Below are 17,543 nucleotides of genomic sequence, written 5' to 3'. Positions count from 1 at the left end.
TTTTAAATAAAGGTACATTAATTGTGTTAGTTGAATTTGTGAATGATATATATTTTGTTTCTCTTCTCTACATTTTTTTTTCTTGCATCTTGACTTTCCACATTTATTGCCTGGTATGTTGACTGAGAAATAGTGAATCTAAAATTAAAACTATTTCGTTTAATGTAACAATTCCTATGTAAATTTATCTGATTTATCTGTATTTTGTAGCATTCATTCCCTCCTAAAACCCTCAAAATTCCCGTCCTACTTGGAAACAGCAGGTTTATGTTATTGTGCCACATGTTCAAAATGGCGGAAAACGCTGTTGTATAAAGAAAAGAATTATCCCATGAAAAATCTGCCCCAAGATTTCTCTTATTTTACCTAAACTCTGGTAGGGCTAGTATGACTTCAACGGAATTCTGTGGCATCTAAAATTGATGCGCTTTTGTTAATGTAAATTGTGCTATCTTTCTGTTGTGTTTGCTCTGTGTTTTTAGGAAGAGCAGAGTGACTTGCACAGATTGAATGAGGAACCAAGGGTGGAAGTGAAGGCAGAGGACGAGATTTTCATCGAAAGGTGAGTGTCATGTCCGACCCTCCAGTGTAAACTTGGATGTTATGAGTGTGATATGTATTTGCATCTGCTCACGTGCCGGCTTATATATTTTAAGATTTATTTCTATTGTTAACCACACACCCATCAACAATGCGACTTGTATTCTGTACGTCGAACCCAAGCCTTCCAGATACAGTTCACTACACGTCGAACCCAGCCCTCCAGATGCGGTTCTTTGCACGTCGATCCCAGATCCACCTGGCTCGGAGTTTCCTTATCATTAAGTGGAGGGAAAAGTTATTTTTAGTAGGCCAATATTCTTTTGCAATTGTAAATTACATTTTTGCAGAACTTTTAATGATTTTTTATTAGTTCAGAGCTCGCAAAACAACAAATATCTAGTTAGAGATAATACCAATACAGATTTTCTCATGATTACGCTTCTAGGATATGGAATCAATAAAGAAGAATTAAAACCACGGATACATACCTCTTTTCCTTCATTTCATGTAGAAATGTCCAAAAATTTTGTAGTAAAACGTAAGGCAAAGACAGTTGATTTTGGACAGAGAGGTTTATTAAAAATAAAAGTTAAAACGTAGTGAAGAGACGACTAACGGTTTGTAATTGTTATAAAATTCATTGTTTAATGTTGATAAAGCGTCGTAAAATAACCTACTAAAAAAAAATATACATTGTACAGGTGAAGTGCAAATTCTTTAAACATTCTGATAATTGCATCATTACTCATAAATTAATTACAAGTTTGTATTTGTAATCATAATGTATCGCATCATGAATATAGGTTTGTTTTATTTGAATATTCAGTAAATTGAATGTGTATTTGTTGCTTTCTATTTTATAGAGTGATTTTATATTCACTTCAGGTTTTCAGCTACGGATGACAGAAATGTATCAACAGATTTGGACAGTCTTGCACTTGAACAGAATGAGACTGTGAGTGAAATACTCAAGAATTCACTTACCTTCGGAAAAGCAGTGCGGACTCGTGAAGGTGGGAATCAGTTGGATTTAGAACTTCCTAAAATATGCCTCGGGGAAAAACTGAACTGTCATTTATCCAAGGAAGTAAGAAGGAAACCTTTCAAATGTGATGTTTGTGGTAAATGTTTTTCGCAGTTGGGTAGCCTGAAAGACCATAAAGTTCTCCATAGTGGCTTGAAGCCTTTCAAATGTGATGTTTGTGGTAAGTGTTTCTCTTTGTTGCGTAACTTAAAACCACATAAACGGACGCACACTGGCGAGAAACCTTTCAAATGTGATGTTTGTGGTAAAAGCTTCATCCAGTCGAGTGACCTTAACCGCCACAAACTACGTCACACAGGCGAGAAACCTTTCAAATGTGATGTTTGTGGTAAATGCTTCTGTCGATCGAGTAGCCTAAAAGACCATAAACGACTGCACACCGGCGAGAAACCTTTCAAATGTGACATTTGTGGTAAATGCTTCGCTCTGTCGATCGGACTAACAAGCCATTACCGACTGCACACAGGCGATAAACCTTACAGATGTGACGTTTGTTGTAGGTCATTCTCGTATTTGAATTCTCTGAAAAAACATAAGTGCATCTCTGATTTGGGTAACCTAAATTTTCATGAATTTCTGCACTCTGCCGAGAAAGTTTTCACATGTGATGTATGTGGTATATGTTATACTGAGGCGAGTCAATTAGAAACTCACAAACGCCTTCACACTGGCGAGGAACGTTTCAAATGTGATTTTTGCGGCAAATCCTTCTCTCAGTCGAGTAGCCTAAAAGTCCATAAAAGACGTCACACAGGCGAGAAACCTTTCGAATGTGATATTTGTGGTAAATGCTTCACTCAGTCAAGTAGCCTAAAAGACCACAAACGATTGCACACAGGCGAGAAACCATTCAAATGTGATGATTGTGATAAGAGTTTCTCTTTGATGTCCACCTTAAAATCTCATAAACTCACGCACACTGGCGAGAAACCTTTCAAATGTGATGTTTGTGGTAAGCGTTTCTTTTTGTTGTGTAACTTAAAATCTCATAAAAACATGCACACTGGGGAGAAACCTTTCAAATGTGATGTGTGCGGCAAATGTTTCTCTCAGTCCAGTGCCCTAAAAGTCCATAAAAGAAGTCACACAGGCGAGAAACCTTACAAATGTGATGTTTGTGGTAAATGCTTCTCTCAAACGAATAACCTGAAAGACCATAAACGACTGCACACAGGCGACAAACCTTTCAAATGTGATGACTGTGGTAAGAGTTACGCAAAGTTCTCTGCACTGAAAGTCCACATATATATGCATAATGGTTTGAAACCTTTCAAATGTGATGTTTGTGGTAAGTGTTTCTCTTTATTGAGTAACTTAAAAACTCATAAACACACGCACACTGGCGAAAAACGTTTCAAGTGTAATGTTTGTGATAAGTCTTTCTTGCATTCGTGTTCTTTGAAGAATCATCATCTTCTGCACGCTGGCGAGAAACCTTTCAAGTGTGGTGTTTGTGGTAAAAGTTATTCTGGTTTCAATGACTTAGAATGCCATAAACGCACGCACTTAGGCGAGAAACCTTTAAAATGTGATGTTTGTGGTAAACGCTACGCTCTGTTGGGTAGTCTAAAAAGCCACGAACGTCAGCATAGCCGAGAAACTTTTCAAATGTAATGTTTGTGATGTTACTCGAATTTATAACACCAAAAAATTCCATGAACGCCATGACACAACCGTCAAACTTTTCAAATGTGAAGTTTGTGGTAAGGTTTCTCGATGTCCAGAAACCTAAATAGAGATCTGCGTCGGCACACAGGCGAGAAGCCTTTTAAATTTCATGTTCGTTGAAGGTGTTTCAAAGATATAAGTGTCCTAAGAGTTCACGAAATTAGGCCAGAAACGCTTGAAATGTGACGTTTGTGGTAAAAGATTCACTCATAAGGGTACCTTAACAGGCCATCAACAGGGGCGAGACTTTCGAAAGCGATGTTGGTTGTGAGTGATTCCCTTAGTCGATAGTTACAAAAGTTATGAAATCTTGCCCACAGACCAGAAACCTTGTAAATGTGACAGTAAAATATGTTTAGCTTAGTAAGTATAGCTAAAGTATTGATGTACGGAAGCTTTTCTTAATGAATCTTTCTATGGAATTCTTCTGGTAAAGGTCTTTCGCAATAGGGTAGCCTAATAGGATTTAACACTTATAGGTGAGAATCCTTGCAAATCTGATATCTCTGAAACTTGTATATTTTGTAAGACTATTATAATTATGTTCCATACATACGGACGAAAAGATTTAGTAATGTAATGTCTGTGTAACGTATTTTCCCCAGTCCTGTAAACTAAAATCTTCAGGCATCGTCCACAATAAACCGGGAACGAAAACTACAACGAGAACGAAAATACTGTTAGAGTACATATATTGAAAATTGAGCATTAGCAATTAACATGAAACAATCACTGTTGCTCTCATGAAGCTATTTCCTCGTACATTTTCTAGCTAGAATGCTGTACGATGATACCTTCTTCATCCATAGTGTCTAATCAAATCAGAGTGTATAATAATAATATTAATAATAATAATAATGTTTCATTTTCGCTGGCAGAGTTAAGGCCATAAGGCTTTCTCTTCCACTCAACCTACCTTAATCAATACAATACATATTTAAATTACGAATATTTACACTACACTTAAAAGGTTTTCCAGCAATATTCTTCAGTTAAGTTAACGACTAGTAGACTACATGTATCTGACCAGATCAGCATTTAAATATAATTCTTAAAAGCTACTGTCTCATAAATTTTGAAAGAGTTTAACCTGGGTTTGAGGAACACTTTTCACAACGTGATGGGAGTGATAATAGGATGAAGATGAATAAAGTGCATTCGATTTGCTGATGATATGGCGTTAGTAGAAGAGGAAACTATGCTAATGGATATGTTAATGGGGCTAAATAACAGCTGTGAGCTGTATTATGGGACGAGAATAAATAGAAATAAGACGAGGACCATGGTCGTAGGAAAAAAAAAAAGGAAAGTTAACTTGCTAATTGTAAGTGAGATAGTAGGTTACGTGGACTGTTTCAAATATTTTGGGTGTACCTGTTCTATAAGTAGTAACATAAGATGCAGCCAGGAGTTGGAAAGAAGAATAGCAAAGGGAAAGGAAACTTTTGACAGAAAAGGGATCATCTTCTGCACATCTCATGTAGAAGAAGAACTAACGAAGGGACTACTGAAATGTTTTGTTTGGGGTGTGACATTGTATGGGGCAGAAACATGGACATTACGATGAAGTAAAGAGAAGCGAATAGAAGAATTTGGTATGTTGATATAGAGTAGGGTGGAACTTGTGAAGTGAGCAAAGAGATTAACAAACGAAGCTGTGTTGGAAAGAGTGGGTGAAGAAATAATGATACTGAAATTGATCAGAAAGAGGAAAAGGAATTTGTTGGGTTACTAGCTGAGAAGAAACTACATATTGAATCATGAACTGGACGGAAGTGAATGGGAGAAGAGTTCGGGACAGGAGAAGGTATCAAATAATAGACGACTTAAGATATATGCATCATATTAGGAGACAAAGAGGAAGGCAGTAAATGGGAAAGATTGGAGAAAGCTGGGTTTGCAGGGAAAGACCTGTCTTTGTGCAGAACACTGAATGAATGAATGAATGAATTAACCTTTGTATATGTTAATCGGTTTGTACTCATGAAAGAAAGCCAATATTCAATTATGCAAATTGTTTCCATTGATGATTTATTGTGGATCATAAAACATTTCTGTAGCCATGCGGTGTACTTGTCAAAATTTTATTGAAGTAATTAAGTAACCATAATTGTATGTATTTATCGTGTTATATCTATTTGTACTGCTTCTTTATGAGTGTGGAAAAATAATGAAATATCAAAGAAGGTGAACTGAAGCTTTATGCTACAAGATTAAGAAATATAACGGGGTATGTGAACTATACTGCACTAGGTATAATGAGGAATAAAATGAATGAGTATGAATATGGAAACAGATTATTTGCTTCAACTCTTGACTACAAAAATTAATAACCTATTATTCAATCAAGAATAAATTTTCCGTAAAATAATAAAATGTTTTCAATTACTTGAAGTAAACCTTTCATGTGTCATTATGTTGTCACATATATTATGTTTGAAATAATATCGCATGAGGATTTTATAAAAAGGTTTTGTTTCATCCTTTAGGTAATCCATTTTATCTCGCAATCCCCTCTCTTCCCGGCTGAAAGATTGCTGATACAAGTAAAGGCTGTAGAGGTGAGGCAATTTGTTGAAGTTCACTTTCATGGTGAGAAAACCACTCTCGGGCCACAGTTCAAGATGACTGTAGAGTTGTTCCAGTCATCACTACTCCACGCTTGTCAGTCGTAATTCTTATCCACACAGTTCTCGAGATCTGAAGTTTAGTTTTTGCAAGAGTGTCTTGAGAAGCACTTTTAAAGTCATAGATGTCAGATGAGTTAGATACTTGCAACATAAATATGGTCAAGATTTTATGAAACTATAACTACTTATAATATATGTAATGTACCTGACAGTTTCACTTAATCTTACGATTTCCGTTTTGTTAAAATTCGGTTATGTCTTATGAAAGAGGTCTGGAACAAGGTATTTTCGTGACATTCATCGATAAATCCCTTAATCCGTATATTAAGAACAGTAACATCCTATTTCTTATAGATTTTGAGTAGACTCTTTTTAACTTTCTTAACGATTTGGCAAGTGTTATGGTTATCTAGCGTCTGAGTAAGATCAAAGTGATAATGCTAGCGAGATCAATCCAGGATCATGACCGAAAATTCATGCTTGTTCTTTTCTATATTATATGTCCGATCAGTTTTATCTTCTGAAAAAAAATGTCATTAATAAATTCCTTATATTAAACTTTAACTAAGCTTTTCACGGTATTGTTAAGTTAATGTTATGGAGCAGTTCTTAACATTGTTCAAATGTTGCCCCAATATGCTCCATATTCAATTATCAACTACGACCATTCATTAAAAGCAAGAAGTAAATATTAGGTACCTACAATTATTTTCGAAGACTGTTTATTATGCTCTAATATAACATAATGAAACTCTTCTCTGAAACGTTCATGAAGTCAGAATATCCTTAAGAATTTGAAAAAAAAAATTCAAATCTCTTTAACACAAACGCATACACTGAGTTCCAGACCACAAATTAAATAGAAGGATAATAGCAGCCAGTACATTAGAAGGCGAGTCTTCCGCTGTCAGTGCTGGTCACTTAAAGAGAATTATCAGAGGACTATATAGTCCTCTTGGAGATTTGTGTTTTGAGATGGTAAATTCAATCTGTTGTAATGTCATCTTCGGCCGGATTATTATGTTAGATGTGTTGGCGACACTGAAATCATCTTTATTGTCTCACTCAAATTACAGGACATTTAGGAACTATGGCGGTGTTTTTCATTCACGCGGGACAAGTTTGGTATACAAGTAAGAATATGTAATTAGGGCGAGTCGTGTAGTCATAGAGTTTTGAAAGTGATCATATTCTATTTCCACTATTCCATACTAAAAAGCCTACGAAATATCAAGGTAATTGACGTTGGCAAGTGATACAAGTGTGCAATATGCGTTTACAGTGGAGGGTGGATGCTCTATCTTGAATCTTTTAATCAGCAATATTCGCAGAAAACTAGTAATACTAAAAATAAATAATAATAATAATAATGAAGAACGGAAGATGAATGGCTGATTCGCGATCATGCAACTCGTTGCGATAATGTCTGATCACTTCACGGTCATCTGGATGATACTCTGTTAACGATTTAGTCAGCCCTGACCTGACCTTATAACATAATGGAGGTAGTGCAGGAAACAATTTAATGACCGCTAGCCATAATCCAGCGAAGTGATGTCTTATTACTCCGAGGAATACGTGGGCATGGGACATGCCCTCACATCAGAGGTGAAATTTGAGGAAGAGCCGGTGCCAATATCGTCCGCTGTATTGCAACGTGAACCTGAGGTGAGTGGAGCACAAGGAATGCATTCCTTGTTCTTGAAGTATTTATCTTATATTTTGATTCTAAGGACATTACCTCTTTACAACAGTACTGTACTTTTACTGCCTTGCACTCTGTGATAGAGATAGAATAAGTATCTATTGCAAGTTATATCATGTTGCAGAGAACTCTATTGTTGAATCGTTATTACGTTTCATGTTTTAAGTTTGAAAACGAAATTTCTTGTTACACTTACTGTTAATGTTGCTAAACTACACATTCTCGCAGTGTTGTTATAATTATGTATTTTTGTCTAATATTCTCAATTATGGTTTAAAATGATTTATTTTATTGTAGGCTAGGTGTACGTGTACATATTATCGTAATTGTTTCATAAAGATTTAGAGTACCCAACCAAAATATAATATTTCTCAGTTCTGAATCATAATTCACATCAATGTGATAGCAACAGTCGGTGACGATGTGTTGCTAGTTGTTGAAATGTTTAATTATAAACTCTTTAAAATCTATGTAATATCGCTTATGGATTTATTTGGGTATATCAATAGTCCGTGAACTGTTGTAATTCTATTTCTATTTTTTCGTGTAATTAAATGGCTTCTATTCTTTTGAACGTCATTTTAATTTTATTAATGCCTAGCCATATCCGTGCGCTTTGCTGCACTTATTACAAATAATTAAGTAGTACTCATGTATTTTAAAATAAAGTTTTGTTATTGCTTAGTGAATAATTAGCTAGACCAATTATTGTTCTTACTTCAGTTAACGATGTCGTCCTGTGCAATCTATGTGTCGTACAGGATACTATAATTTCGTAACAGCATCAGGTATCAATAAGGACAAAATACAACAAATAGAGGAGTCACACAATTTTACTACTGAGGTCAAATAAGAATATCGATAATAGTTCACTATTAATTTATCAGCATTTTTATTATTTTTGATATTATTAAATATTCACTAAAGATATCATATTTTTGGCTGTGTCTTTTCGAAAATTCGTGACAAATTTTATTACCTTCAAATAGGATTAAATTTGACTACATATTGTTGATTCAACTTTAGTTTCGGGATTTTAACAAGAATATGTTTTAATCCCACCTTATGTAGCATTTCGCTCAGTCAACAATTCACTCGTCCACACCTGTGGAGTAACGGTTAGCGCGTCTGGCCGCGAAACCAAATGGCCTATGTTCGATTCCCGGATGAGGCAAGTTACCAGGATGAGAGTTTTTCCGGGGTTTTATTTCAACCCAATATGAGCAAATGTTGGGTAACTTTCGGTGCTGGACCCCGGACTCATTTCACTGGCATTAACACCTTCATCTCATTTAGACGCTAAATAGCTTTAGATGTTGATATAGCGTCGTAAAATAACCTACTATAAAAAGATCAGTTCACTCAGGATTTATCGTGATTACATATAGCCAGTGTCCATCTAGAGCAGCGGAACTCACTAGAAATTACAAGAGAAACAGCCTCTGTAGGAGAGCCACGCCAAATTTCACAGTACCCAAACTGGATAACACGGAGCCTCATTACATTTATGGATAAACACATTTATGGCTGATTACTGTCATTGATTCTTATATTAATAGTGAACTGTTTTGTATTATTATTATTATTATTATTATTGTTATTATTATTATTACTATTATTATTAGTTATTATTATTATTATTATTATTACTACTACTACTACTACTACTACTACTACTACTATTACTATTATTATTATTATTATTATTATTATTATTATTATTATTATTATTATTATTATTACATAATTTTAAGTTAACTTACAGTTATGTAGATTACTGCTGTGAAGCTGAAGGTCAAACTTTTTACTCTCCTGTACAATTTTGTCAATACGAGCTGGTTGATTTGTGACAGATATCCTCAGCAGGTTTTCCAAGTTCACATTTGTGAGACGAGATCTGTGTTTACCATTCATGAACTTTATCTTGCTGAAAGTCATTTCACAAATATACATTGATCCAAAAAGACATAGCATTTTATATGCACACGATACCAAATTTTCGAACTATTTTTCTGGAACTGTATTCCAAAAATTTATACTTAATTTGTTTTCCATTTCTCTTGAAAAACATCATCTAGTTTCGAATCCTGCTGGAGATCAAAAAGTCCATTTTTGAGGTTTCTAATCTCAGGGCCAAAAATTGACAACCCAGTTACATCTGCTGTCATTACTGACTAGGGAATTTCGACTAATCGAAATGGGTTTCGAAACTTTCGAAAATCTTAAACGCGCTGAAATCATGGCGTAGTACATGAGAAATTCTATGCTGCTTTCGTTCAGTTTATTTCAGGGTATGAAACACTGATATGAATGTTGATACCCTTCTCGTAATGAAAGAAGCCACCACAATCGGGACATTTCGCCCCCAGCTTTGTTCACCACAGTTTGATTTATCAACTACAGAAATGGATTGATTCAGCGATATTCGATGAGAAAAGAAAGAAATAATTATATTAAGCTCGTAGACAACAACAGTTAGGAAAATAAAATAGCATACAGCATAGTCTACGAATATTAACTGTATAGAAATCAATATTAATATACGAATTCCAAAAATGAAATATTCCAGATCGAAATTAATAGGAAAACCAAAGCATATTGTAAACTAGGGTGTCTCCATGTAGTGGGTGATTCAGTAATAGATTGCAAGAGTTAAACAGCAAATAGAGGATGCGCTACTGATCATTTTCGGATATTACGGAACTTGATATCTGTGAACCCAGATTAAGCCGATCATGTGAGTTTCGCTGTAAATATCAAAGTCGGCATTGCAGATTGAAAGATAATCTCTTTGGGCCATATCGCCTACCTGAGCGTCAGAATGACCACTTAAGTGCCCATTTACTTGCGGCTTGAGAAAAGAATTTTACTGTGTAGTTCAATGGAAGAAAAGCGGGCAGTCGTGGTTTTTCCACAGTTTCCCTTCATACACGAGGGATTTTTAGCCATCGAGTACAGTCAAGCAAAAAATATTATGTGCTGACTAGGGAATAATCCAGAGTCTGATCGTGTCTTTTACTAAACTACGCAAATATTGTTGCTAGTCTAACACAGTGTTGACGATATGCTAAATATAATGCACAGTAGTATATTATATGCAGTAATGGCCGAAATATTAAACAACTATGCACAGTTAACTTTGCATATCCATCACCAGAGACGTTAATAACAAGTATAACAAATGTTTTTGCATGAAAATATGCATTTGGATATGATTCCTGGCCATATTCATCGTAATGTGAAGCACATTCTATCCGTTGTGATCAGGCTGTGGCATACGGACACATAGAGAGCAACTTCTTAAGTTAGAAGTCGTCTTGTAACATCCTGTATTAAATTGCTCATTTAAGATGTCTCTTTGTACTGCAGGAACGGAATTTCTTAGATCCTCATGTGACTGGTATAAAGGAGGAATATGAGGACCACAGCCAAGATCTCACAACAGAGATAAAATTCGAGGCAGATCCGGAGGTTATTTGGTTGCCTGTGGTGAAACGTGAACCTGAGGTGAGTGGAGAACAAAGAATGCATTGTGTTCTTCTTCCAGTGTTTATCTTATGTTTTGATTGTAACGTACACTGTCTTTTTTACAACAGTATCTGCAGCATCTTTCAGTCTGAGAGTGGCAATAAAATTACATATATACAGGGTGATTCACGTAAGTTGTGCAATATTCTACGATGTTATTTCTGGAATCATTCTGATGAAAAATGGTCACATGAATATATTGTCATTTATGAGAGTTTAAGCATTTAATTTGTGCACAATAATGGTACTCAGTGTATTATAATTTCATTAAAGAACATTCACGTTAGTGCTCACATAAAAAAATTTGTATTAAAGCCAGATTTCAAAGACCCCACACAATGTCTTTAGTGCTCTGGCTGAAGATGTTGAACTCGCTGCAAATGATAGGGGTACATTCCCTCATCGTTCAATGTTGTCCACACCCTACTTTGAGGAACACCTAGTCCACTCGTTTAGGCGATTGAAGAATTTTCTACCCTTTTCCATGAAAAAAAATTTAGTGCAAACACTCGTGATGCCCCACGTCGATTACTGTGATATTCTGCTTACTGACCTAAGCGTTACTTCGGCGCAGAGACTACAACGTGTTCATAATATGTGCGTCCGTTTCGTCTGCAATATTCGCCGGGATGATCACGTAACACCATCCCTCGAAATGTTGTCCTGGTTCCGTCTAGAAGATCGTAGAAAAATCCACTGTCTTTCCCTTCTCTTTCACATATTGCATTTCTCCACTCCTGTCTATCTTGCGTCTCGTTTTCAAAATTTATCCACCCATCATAACATAGACACACGATCACAACACTCCTCAACATTATCCATTCCCTCCCACCGAACATCCTCATGTCCATCTTCTTTGACTGTGGCTGTTCCTCGGCTTTGGAATTGCCTACCAAGTAATGTCAGGGACTGTCAGACATCAAACCAATTGAAGAATAGGCTAACGAAATATTTTTCTATCAATTCTTGTTAACAATAATAGCTGTTTCAGGTTTCTCAATGTTTAATGGTTATGTAGGCCTATATCACAGATAAATATCTAAATCATCTCATTATTATTATTATTATTATTATTATTATTATTATTATTATTATTATTATTATTATTATTATTATTATAACTATTTCTTACCATTGTTTATTATTGTCACACTAACATTACTTATCCAACTTTCATTATTCACTTTCATGTTGTTTTATGGTCTAGATATTAATGTAATAAGCAATTGTATTCAATTAGAATTAGAGTCTGGCTGGGCTGAAGAGAAGGCCTACTAGCCTTAGCTCTGCCAGATTAAATAAATAAATAAATAATAATAATAATAATAATAATAATAATAATAATAATAATAATAACAATAACAATGATGATTATTATTATTATTGTTATTATTATTATCATTGTTATCATTATTATTATTATTATTATTATTATTATTATTATTATTATTAGTCTGTATTTGTTACTGGCACTCGTGCGTGGGCCTTTTTGTGTTTCATTGTTGGCAACTGCAAGATCATATGCCTTCGCAACACAGGGGACTGAAATGTGCCAACTTAAACTATACGTGACAGCATTCTGTGATATGGAAATTCTCTTCGATATTCGTCCACAGAATTATTAGCGTTCCCGTCACAAAAGCCATAAACATGAATCATATTTGCGTATTGGATATTGTAAAAATGTAACGGCATTTTTGTTAACACACAGGCACTGAATCGTAGACAATGACACACTACAACGGAGATCTTGCTGTGTGCCTGCCATGTGTATAAGGGGTAGAGTTATCCCTCTGCCTCCTGACGTCACATGACCCTGTGTAGCCTATAATGTCAGCTGTACAATAATGCTCGCAGCACACATAGAAGCATTATATTCGTAGGAAAGAAAAACCCGAGCACTGAATCCTTACATGAGAAATGATGAAATTATACCGAAAGTAGTTTTGAAAATCAAGGGAATTAAAAGTGATAATGAATTATTCTTTCTCGTACAAATTGTTTTTATGCACATAAGTTAGCCGATTTTGGAGGCGCAGTGACGATATGTAACATTGTGTCACTGGCAATAAAAGGGTCGGGAAATTTTTTAGAACTAAACATAGTTTTTTCTTCTTCTCGTCAGTAATATTGAATGATTCAGTAGAGGATGGAATGTGTTAGCAGTTACCTATCCGTGCTAGATTCTGGATTATTGTCTCCTGTAACATATTTGTGCCTCTTGGTTTGCATTCCTGTTATTATTTAGAACTTAAAAATAATAATAGTTTGCTTTTATCCGTACACGAAAGTGGAAGTGCGTTGAATAAAATTGGTAAAATATTTTATATTCCCTTGGTTTCCTATAGTTATATAACAACTTTGTCTGTGTGGAACTCTTACAGTGCTATACTAGAACAAGAAAAATGGACAAGAAAAGTCAAAGTTTACAGGGCTATTGAAAAAAGCTAACAAGTAAACATTCTGATGTGGGCAGATAAAAATGTTATTTTTTTTTCTTCCACCATGTTAATATTGTCAAAAGAAGTGCTTATAAAAATTTTGGCCACTCCATCGCAATTACGAGGGCCGTAAAAAAATAAGTTCGCCAGGGGCCGTTAACAGAAAAAAAACACAATTTCATTGCACAATTTTGTTGGAACCGACACAGCAATTGTTAAACTATTTTTCAACATATTTTTCCATCGGAATTGAGACCATATCATGGGATCGACAGAGAACGGTGCAGACGCAGTCAAACTCTGGTTCCAACCTGAGGCGGCTGACTTCTGCGACACAAAAATTGATCCCATGGTATGACAAATGTCTCATTTGCAATGGGGGATATGTTGACAAATAGTTCAACAATTACTGTATCTGTTTCAATACATATTTCCATGCAATTGTCGACCTGGTTGGCGAGATGGTATGGCACTGGCCTTCTATGCCTAAGGTTGCGTTTTCGATCCCGGGCCAGGTCGATGGCATTTAAGTTTGGTTAAACGGGACAGGCTCATGTCAGTAGATTTACTGGCATGTAAAAGAAATCCTGCGGGACAAAATTCCGGCACATCCGGCGACGCTGATATAACCTCTGCAGTTGTGATCGTCGTTAAATAAAACATATAATTTATCATCATGCAATTGTGCTTTTTACTATAAACGGCCCCAGGGAAAATCACTTTCTCAATGGCCTTGTAATTGCGGTGGAGTGGCCAAAATTTGTATAAGCACTTATTTTGACATCATCAACGTGGTGGAAGAAAAAAAATTAACTTCTTTAACTGCCCCCATCAGAACATTTGCTTGTAAGATCACTTGAATTTGTTTTTCATTCAGCTCTTTTTTTGTGATGTTTCGGAAGAACTTTTCAGTATATCAAATCAACTACAAGAAAAAACGTGTACTCTACCAAAGACTGATATGTTCATTCAAAGAGCAATTTTCATTATAAGCAACGAAAAGAACAATTAAGAAGAATTTGTAAAACAAATTCAGCAAAACATGAATTCATATCAGTTCCAGAAACTTCCAAATACATGTATTTGAGAATGAATAACTTCCAGGTTCCACAATGTTCCCACTCTTACATGTCTAAAAGACATTGCCGAAGGCTTGCTTTCGAAGTAAGCGGTAGCCGGAGTTTGAGTACTAGCCGGAAGAAACAAAATGCTGGTAGTGCGCCATTCAGAATAAGTGAAGCTTATAAAAGAAGGATACGGGTGATAGAGTCAGGTGGACAGGAATGTGTGGGAGTGTGTCATTTTGGGCTGCAGTTCAATGGAACAAAGGCAGGCAGTGGTGGTTTTTCACAGTTTCCCTTCATACACAAATAAATTCTAGCCATCCAGTACTGTCAACAAGAAATATTGTGCTGACAACAAAACAATCCAGACTCTATTTTTAATTTAATTGTTTTGCAAAACTCAAATTTTGGGTTTAGTCCAACACAATCTTCAAAATATGCTAAAATATGTGCACAATAGTATATTATACGCAGGAATGGCCCACATTTGCACGATTATTACAGACGTTCATAACATGAATAAACATTTTTTTCCGAAAAATTTGTTTCCACATATGAGTCCTGCCCTATTCATCATATCAAGCCATTACATGTGAATATTAAAGAGCAGGCTGTAACGTTAGAAGTCGTCTCTTAATACCCTATAATAAATTGTTCTTTTAAGACGTCTCTTTGTACTGCAGGAACGGAATTTCTTGGATCATCATGTGACTGCTATAAAGGAGGAATATGTGAACGAGAGCTCTGATCTCTTATCAGAGGTAAAGTTTGAGGAAGATCCGTTCGCTGTGGTCAAACGAGAACCAGAGGTGAGTGGAGCACAAGGAATGCACTGTGTTCTTCTTCGAGTTTTATATTGTATTTAGAATTGTAACGGACACTACCTATTTTCAAGAGTACTTGCAGTGCGTTTCACTTTATGATGGAGACAAAAACACTTATCACTGTTTACTATTACAAGTCATGTCATATTCCAGAGAAGTAATGTTCAACTGTTATATCTCGTTTTATGTTTTAATTATGAAAACGAAAAAGGTTGTTACTGTTAATTGTTGCCAAGTTACACATTCCAACAGTGCGTTTGAAAAAAATGTTATTCTTAAGGATGCTAATAATTGAGTTTGCTTTAGATGTATATGCGAACGTTATCACCTGCCATCATTTGTTGTTCACCCATTCTTCTTTTTTTAAGTAGGTTATTTTACAATTCTGTATCAGCATCTCAGGTTATTTAGCGTCTGAATTTAAGTATTTAGGTATTTGCAATATATCTTTTGTAGAACATTATTTTATCCGTAGAGAAAATATAGTTTATAAATTTAAGATAAATTATATAGTTTATTTTGAGTGCATTCCGGAATAGGGTCTGAATTTGGCTAAATGTTCTTATATATATGTGCAGGCAGAGCATGCATGAAGCTACTGTTTAATTTATTTACTGTTTTCAAGTTACCGAGTTCACGAAATGGTTGAACGAATTTTTTATCTACGGTGTAATGATCATTATGGTCATAGCAAAGGAATCTATGTGTACTGGAGCTTTAGTATAATTTGATAATACATGATATTGCTTGGTAGAAATTATGCAGCTAAACTGGAATAAATTAATCAGTATTAACATTGTTAACCATATATCCTCAACATTTAATTACCAGTGGAATATGTTTGTTAACTGCTGGAATTATGAGCTATCAAAAGCAAACTGAACCAGGCCATTATGTACCAGGTAATGGGAAAGTTACGTAGTTGAGTTTTTTTCTGGGTTAAGCAATTGAGAACAAATGCTGGCTAACTTTCGGCGCTGTCCCTGGATTCATTTTGCTGCCATTATCACCTTTATTTTGCTCAGACAGTACATAACCATTACAGTTGTCAGTATCGTAAAGACCATTTAAATAATCTACCAAATTCGTGACTATAAATTGAATTGTTCGTTCATAGTTAATTTCTGCTATTATACAGCAGTTAATTAGTTTTTCTATAACAGCCATTTTTCACGGCACACTCTAAACATCTGCTGGCAAGTCAGCCTTCAGTGAACACAGCGTAGGTTTGGGAGCAGCACAGAAGACAATGTCTGACGCGTATCTATGATAGCCTGATCAGTAAAATTAATTTAATTTTAATTAAAACGTTATTTACCTTTATGAAAGAAAATGTTTCGCTCATTAAATACTTACCAACTCATGTGATGATATTGTATGTTTTGGAATTTCCTAAATAACAAATTAAAAAATAAACACGCATAATTATCACAGAATATTGCACTGGAATAATTCTATGTCATTAAATCTTGCATGTCTATCATAATGTTTAAATAAAGATAGATAAATTGTGTTCGTTCAATTTGTGAATGATACGTATTTTGTTTCTCTTCTCTACATTTTTTTTTTGCACCATGTGCCTTTTCACAATTTATTGCCCGGTATGTTGACTAGAAAATAATTAATATAAAATTAAAACTATTTTATTTAGTATATGAATACATACATAAATTTATCTGGTTTATATGTGTTTTGTAGCAATCATTCCCTCCTAAATCCCTCAAAATTCCCGTCCTGCTTGTAAACATCAGCTTTATATTATTTGAGAGTGCCGCAGGATTTTAAATTACATCTTGATTGTGCCACATGTTGAAAAAGGTGAAAAAATCTGTTCTATAAGGCAAAAGAACTATCCTATGAAACATCTGCCCCAAGATTTCTCTTCTTTTAGCTAGAACTCTGGTAGGGCTAATATGACAACCCTTTGAAGCACAAATTAATTTTTTATGTTTTTCATATCATGGATCATAACAAAGCTTCGATCAATTTTTTTCAGCATTTCAACTCTGGACATAATTTCAAAACGGATATGGTACCTCTATAATTATTTACTCAGGAGATGGTTCCGTGGTGGAATATCTGTGCCATAAAATTT

At 35.1% G+C, this 17,543-nt stretch overlaps 2 protein-coding genes across 4 annotated transcripts in view; both read left to right on the top strand.

Annotated features, from left to right (window-relative positions):
- The window catches only part of LOC138692114 (zinc finger protein 665-like), a 39,139-nt gene extending 33,114 nt beyond the window's left edge, over nucleotides 1-6,025 (top strand). Inside the window, exons 5-6 of the mRNA XM_069815078.1 lie at nucleotides 483-562; nucleotides 1,429-6,025. Of these exons, the coding sequence (XP_069671179.1) occupies nucleotides 483-562; nucleotides 1,429-3,202 (1,854 nt within the window). The 3' untranslated portion in view covers nucleotides 3,203-6,025. The remainder of the gene's footprint in view (nucleotides 1-482; nucleotides 563-1,428) is intronic.
- A 1,152-nt stretch (nucleotides 6,026-7,177) lies between these two features.
- Nucleotides 7,178-17,543, top strand: part of LOC138692118 (zinc finger protein 492-like) — a 38,538-nt gene continuing 28,172 nt past the window's right edge. The window contains exons 1-3 of one of the 3 annotated variants that reach the window (XM_069815086.1): nucleotides 7,178-7,554; nucleotides 10,961-11,098; nucleotides 15,308-15,433. In XM_069815086.1, coding sequence (XP_069671187.1) covers nucleotides 7,441-7,554; nucleotides 10,961-11,098; nucleotides 15,308-15,433 — 378 coding nt within the window. In that variant the 5' untranslated portion in view covers nucleotides 7,178-7,440. The remainder of the gene's footprint in view (nucleotides 7,555-10,960; nucleotides 11,099-15,307; nucleotides 15,434-17,543) is intronic. The other 2 variants (XM_069815083.1, XM_069815082.1) reach the window with 2 other exon arrangements.

This window comes from Periplaneta americana, chromosome 16, assembly GCF_040183065.1.
Source record: "Periplaneta americana isolate PAMFEO1 chromosome 16, P.americana_PAMFEO1_priV1, whole genome shotgun sequence".
Classification (NCBI taxonomy): domain Eukaryota; kingdom Metazoa; phylum Arthropoda; class Insecta; order Blattodea; family Blattidae; genus Periplaneta; species Periplaneta americana.
Note: the sequence above shows the minus strand (reverse complement) of the source record. Positions and strands in the feature narration are given on the sequence as shown.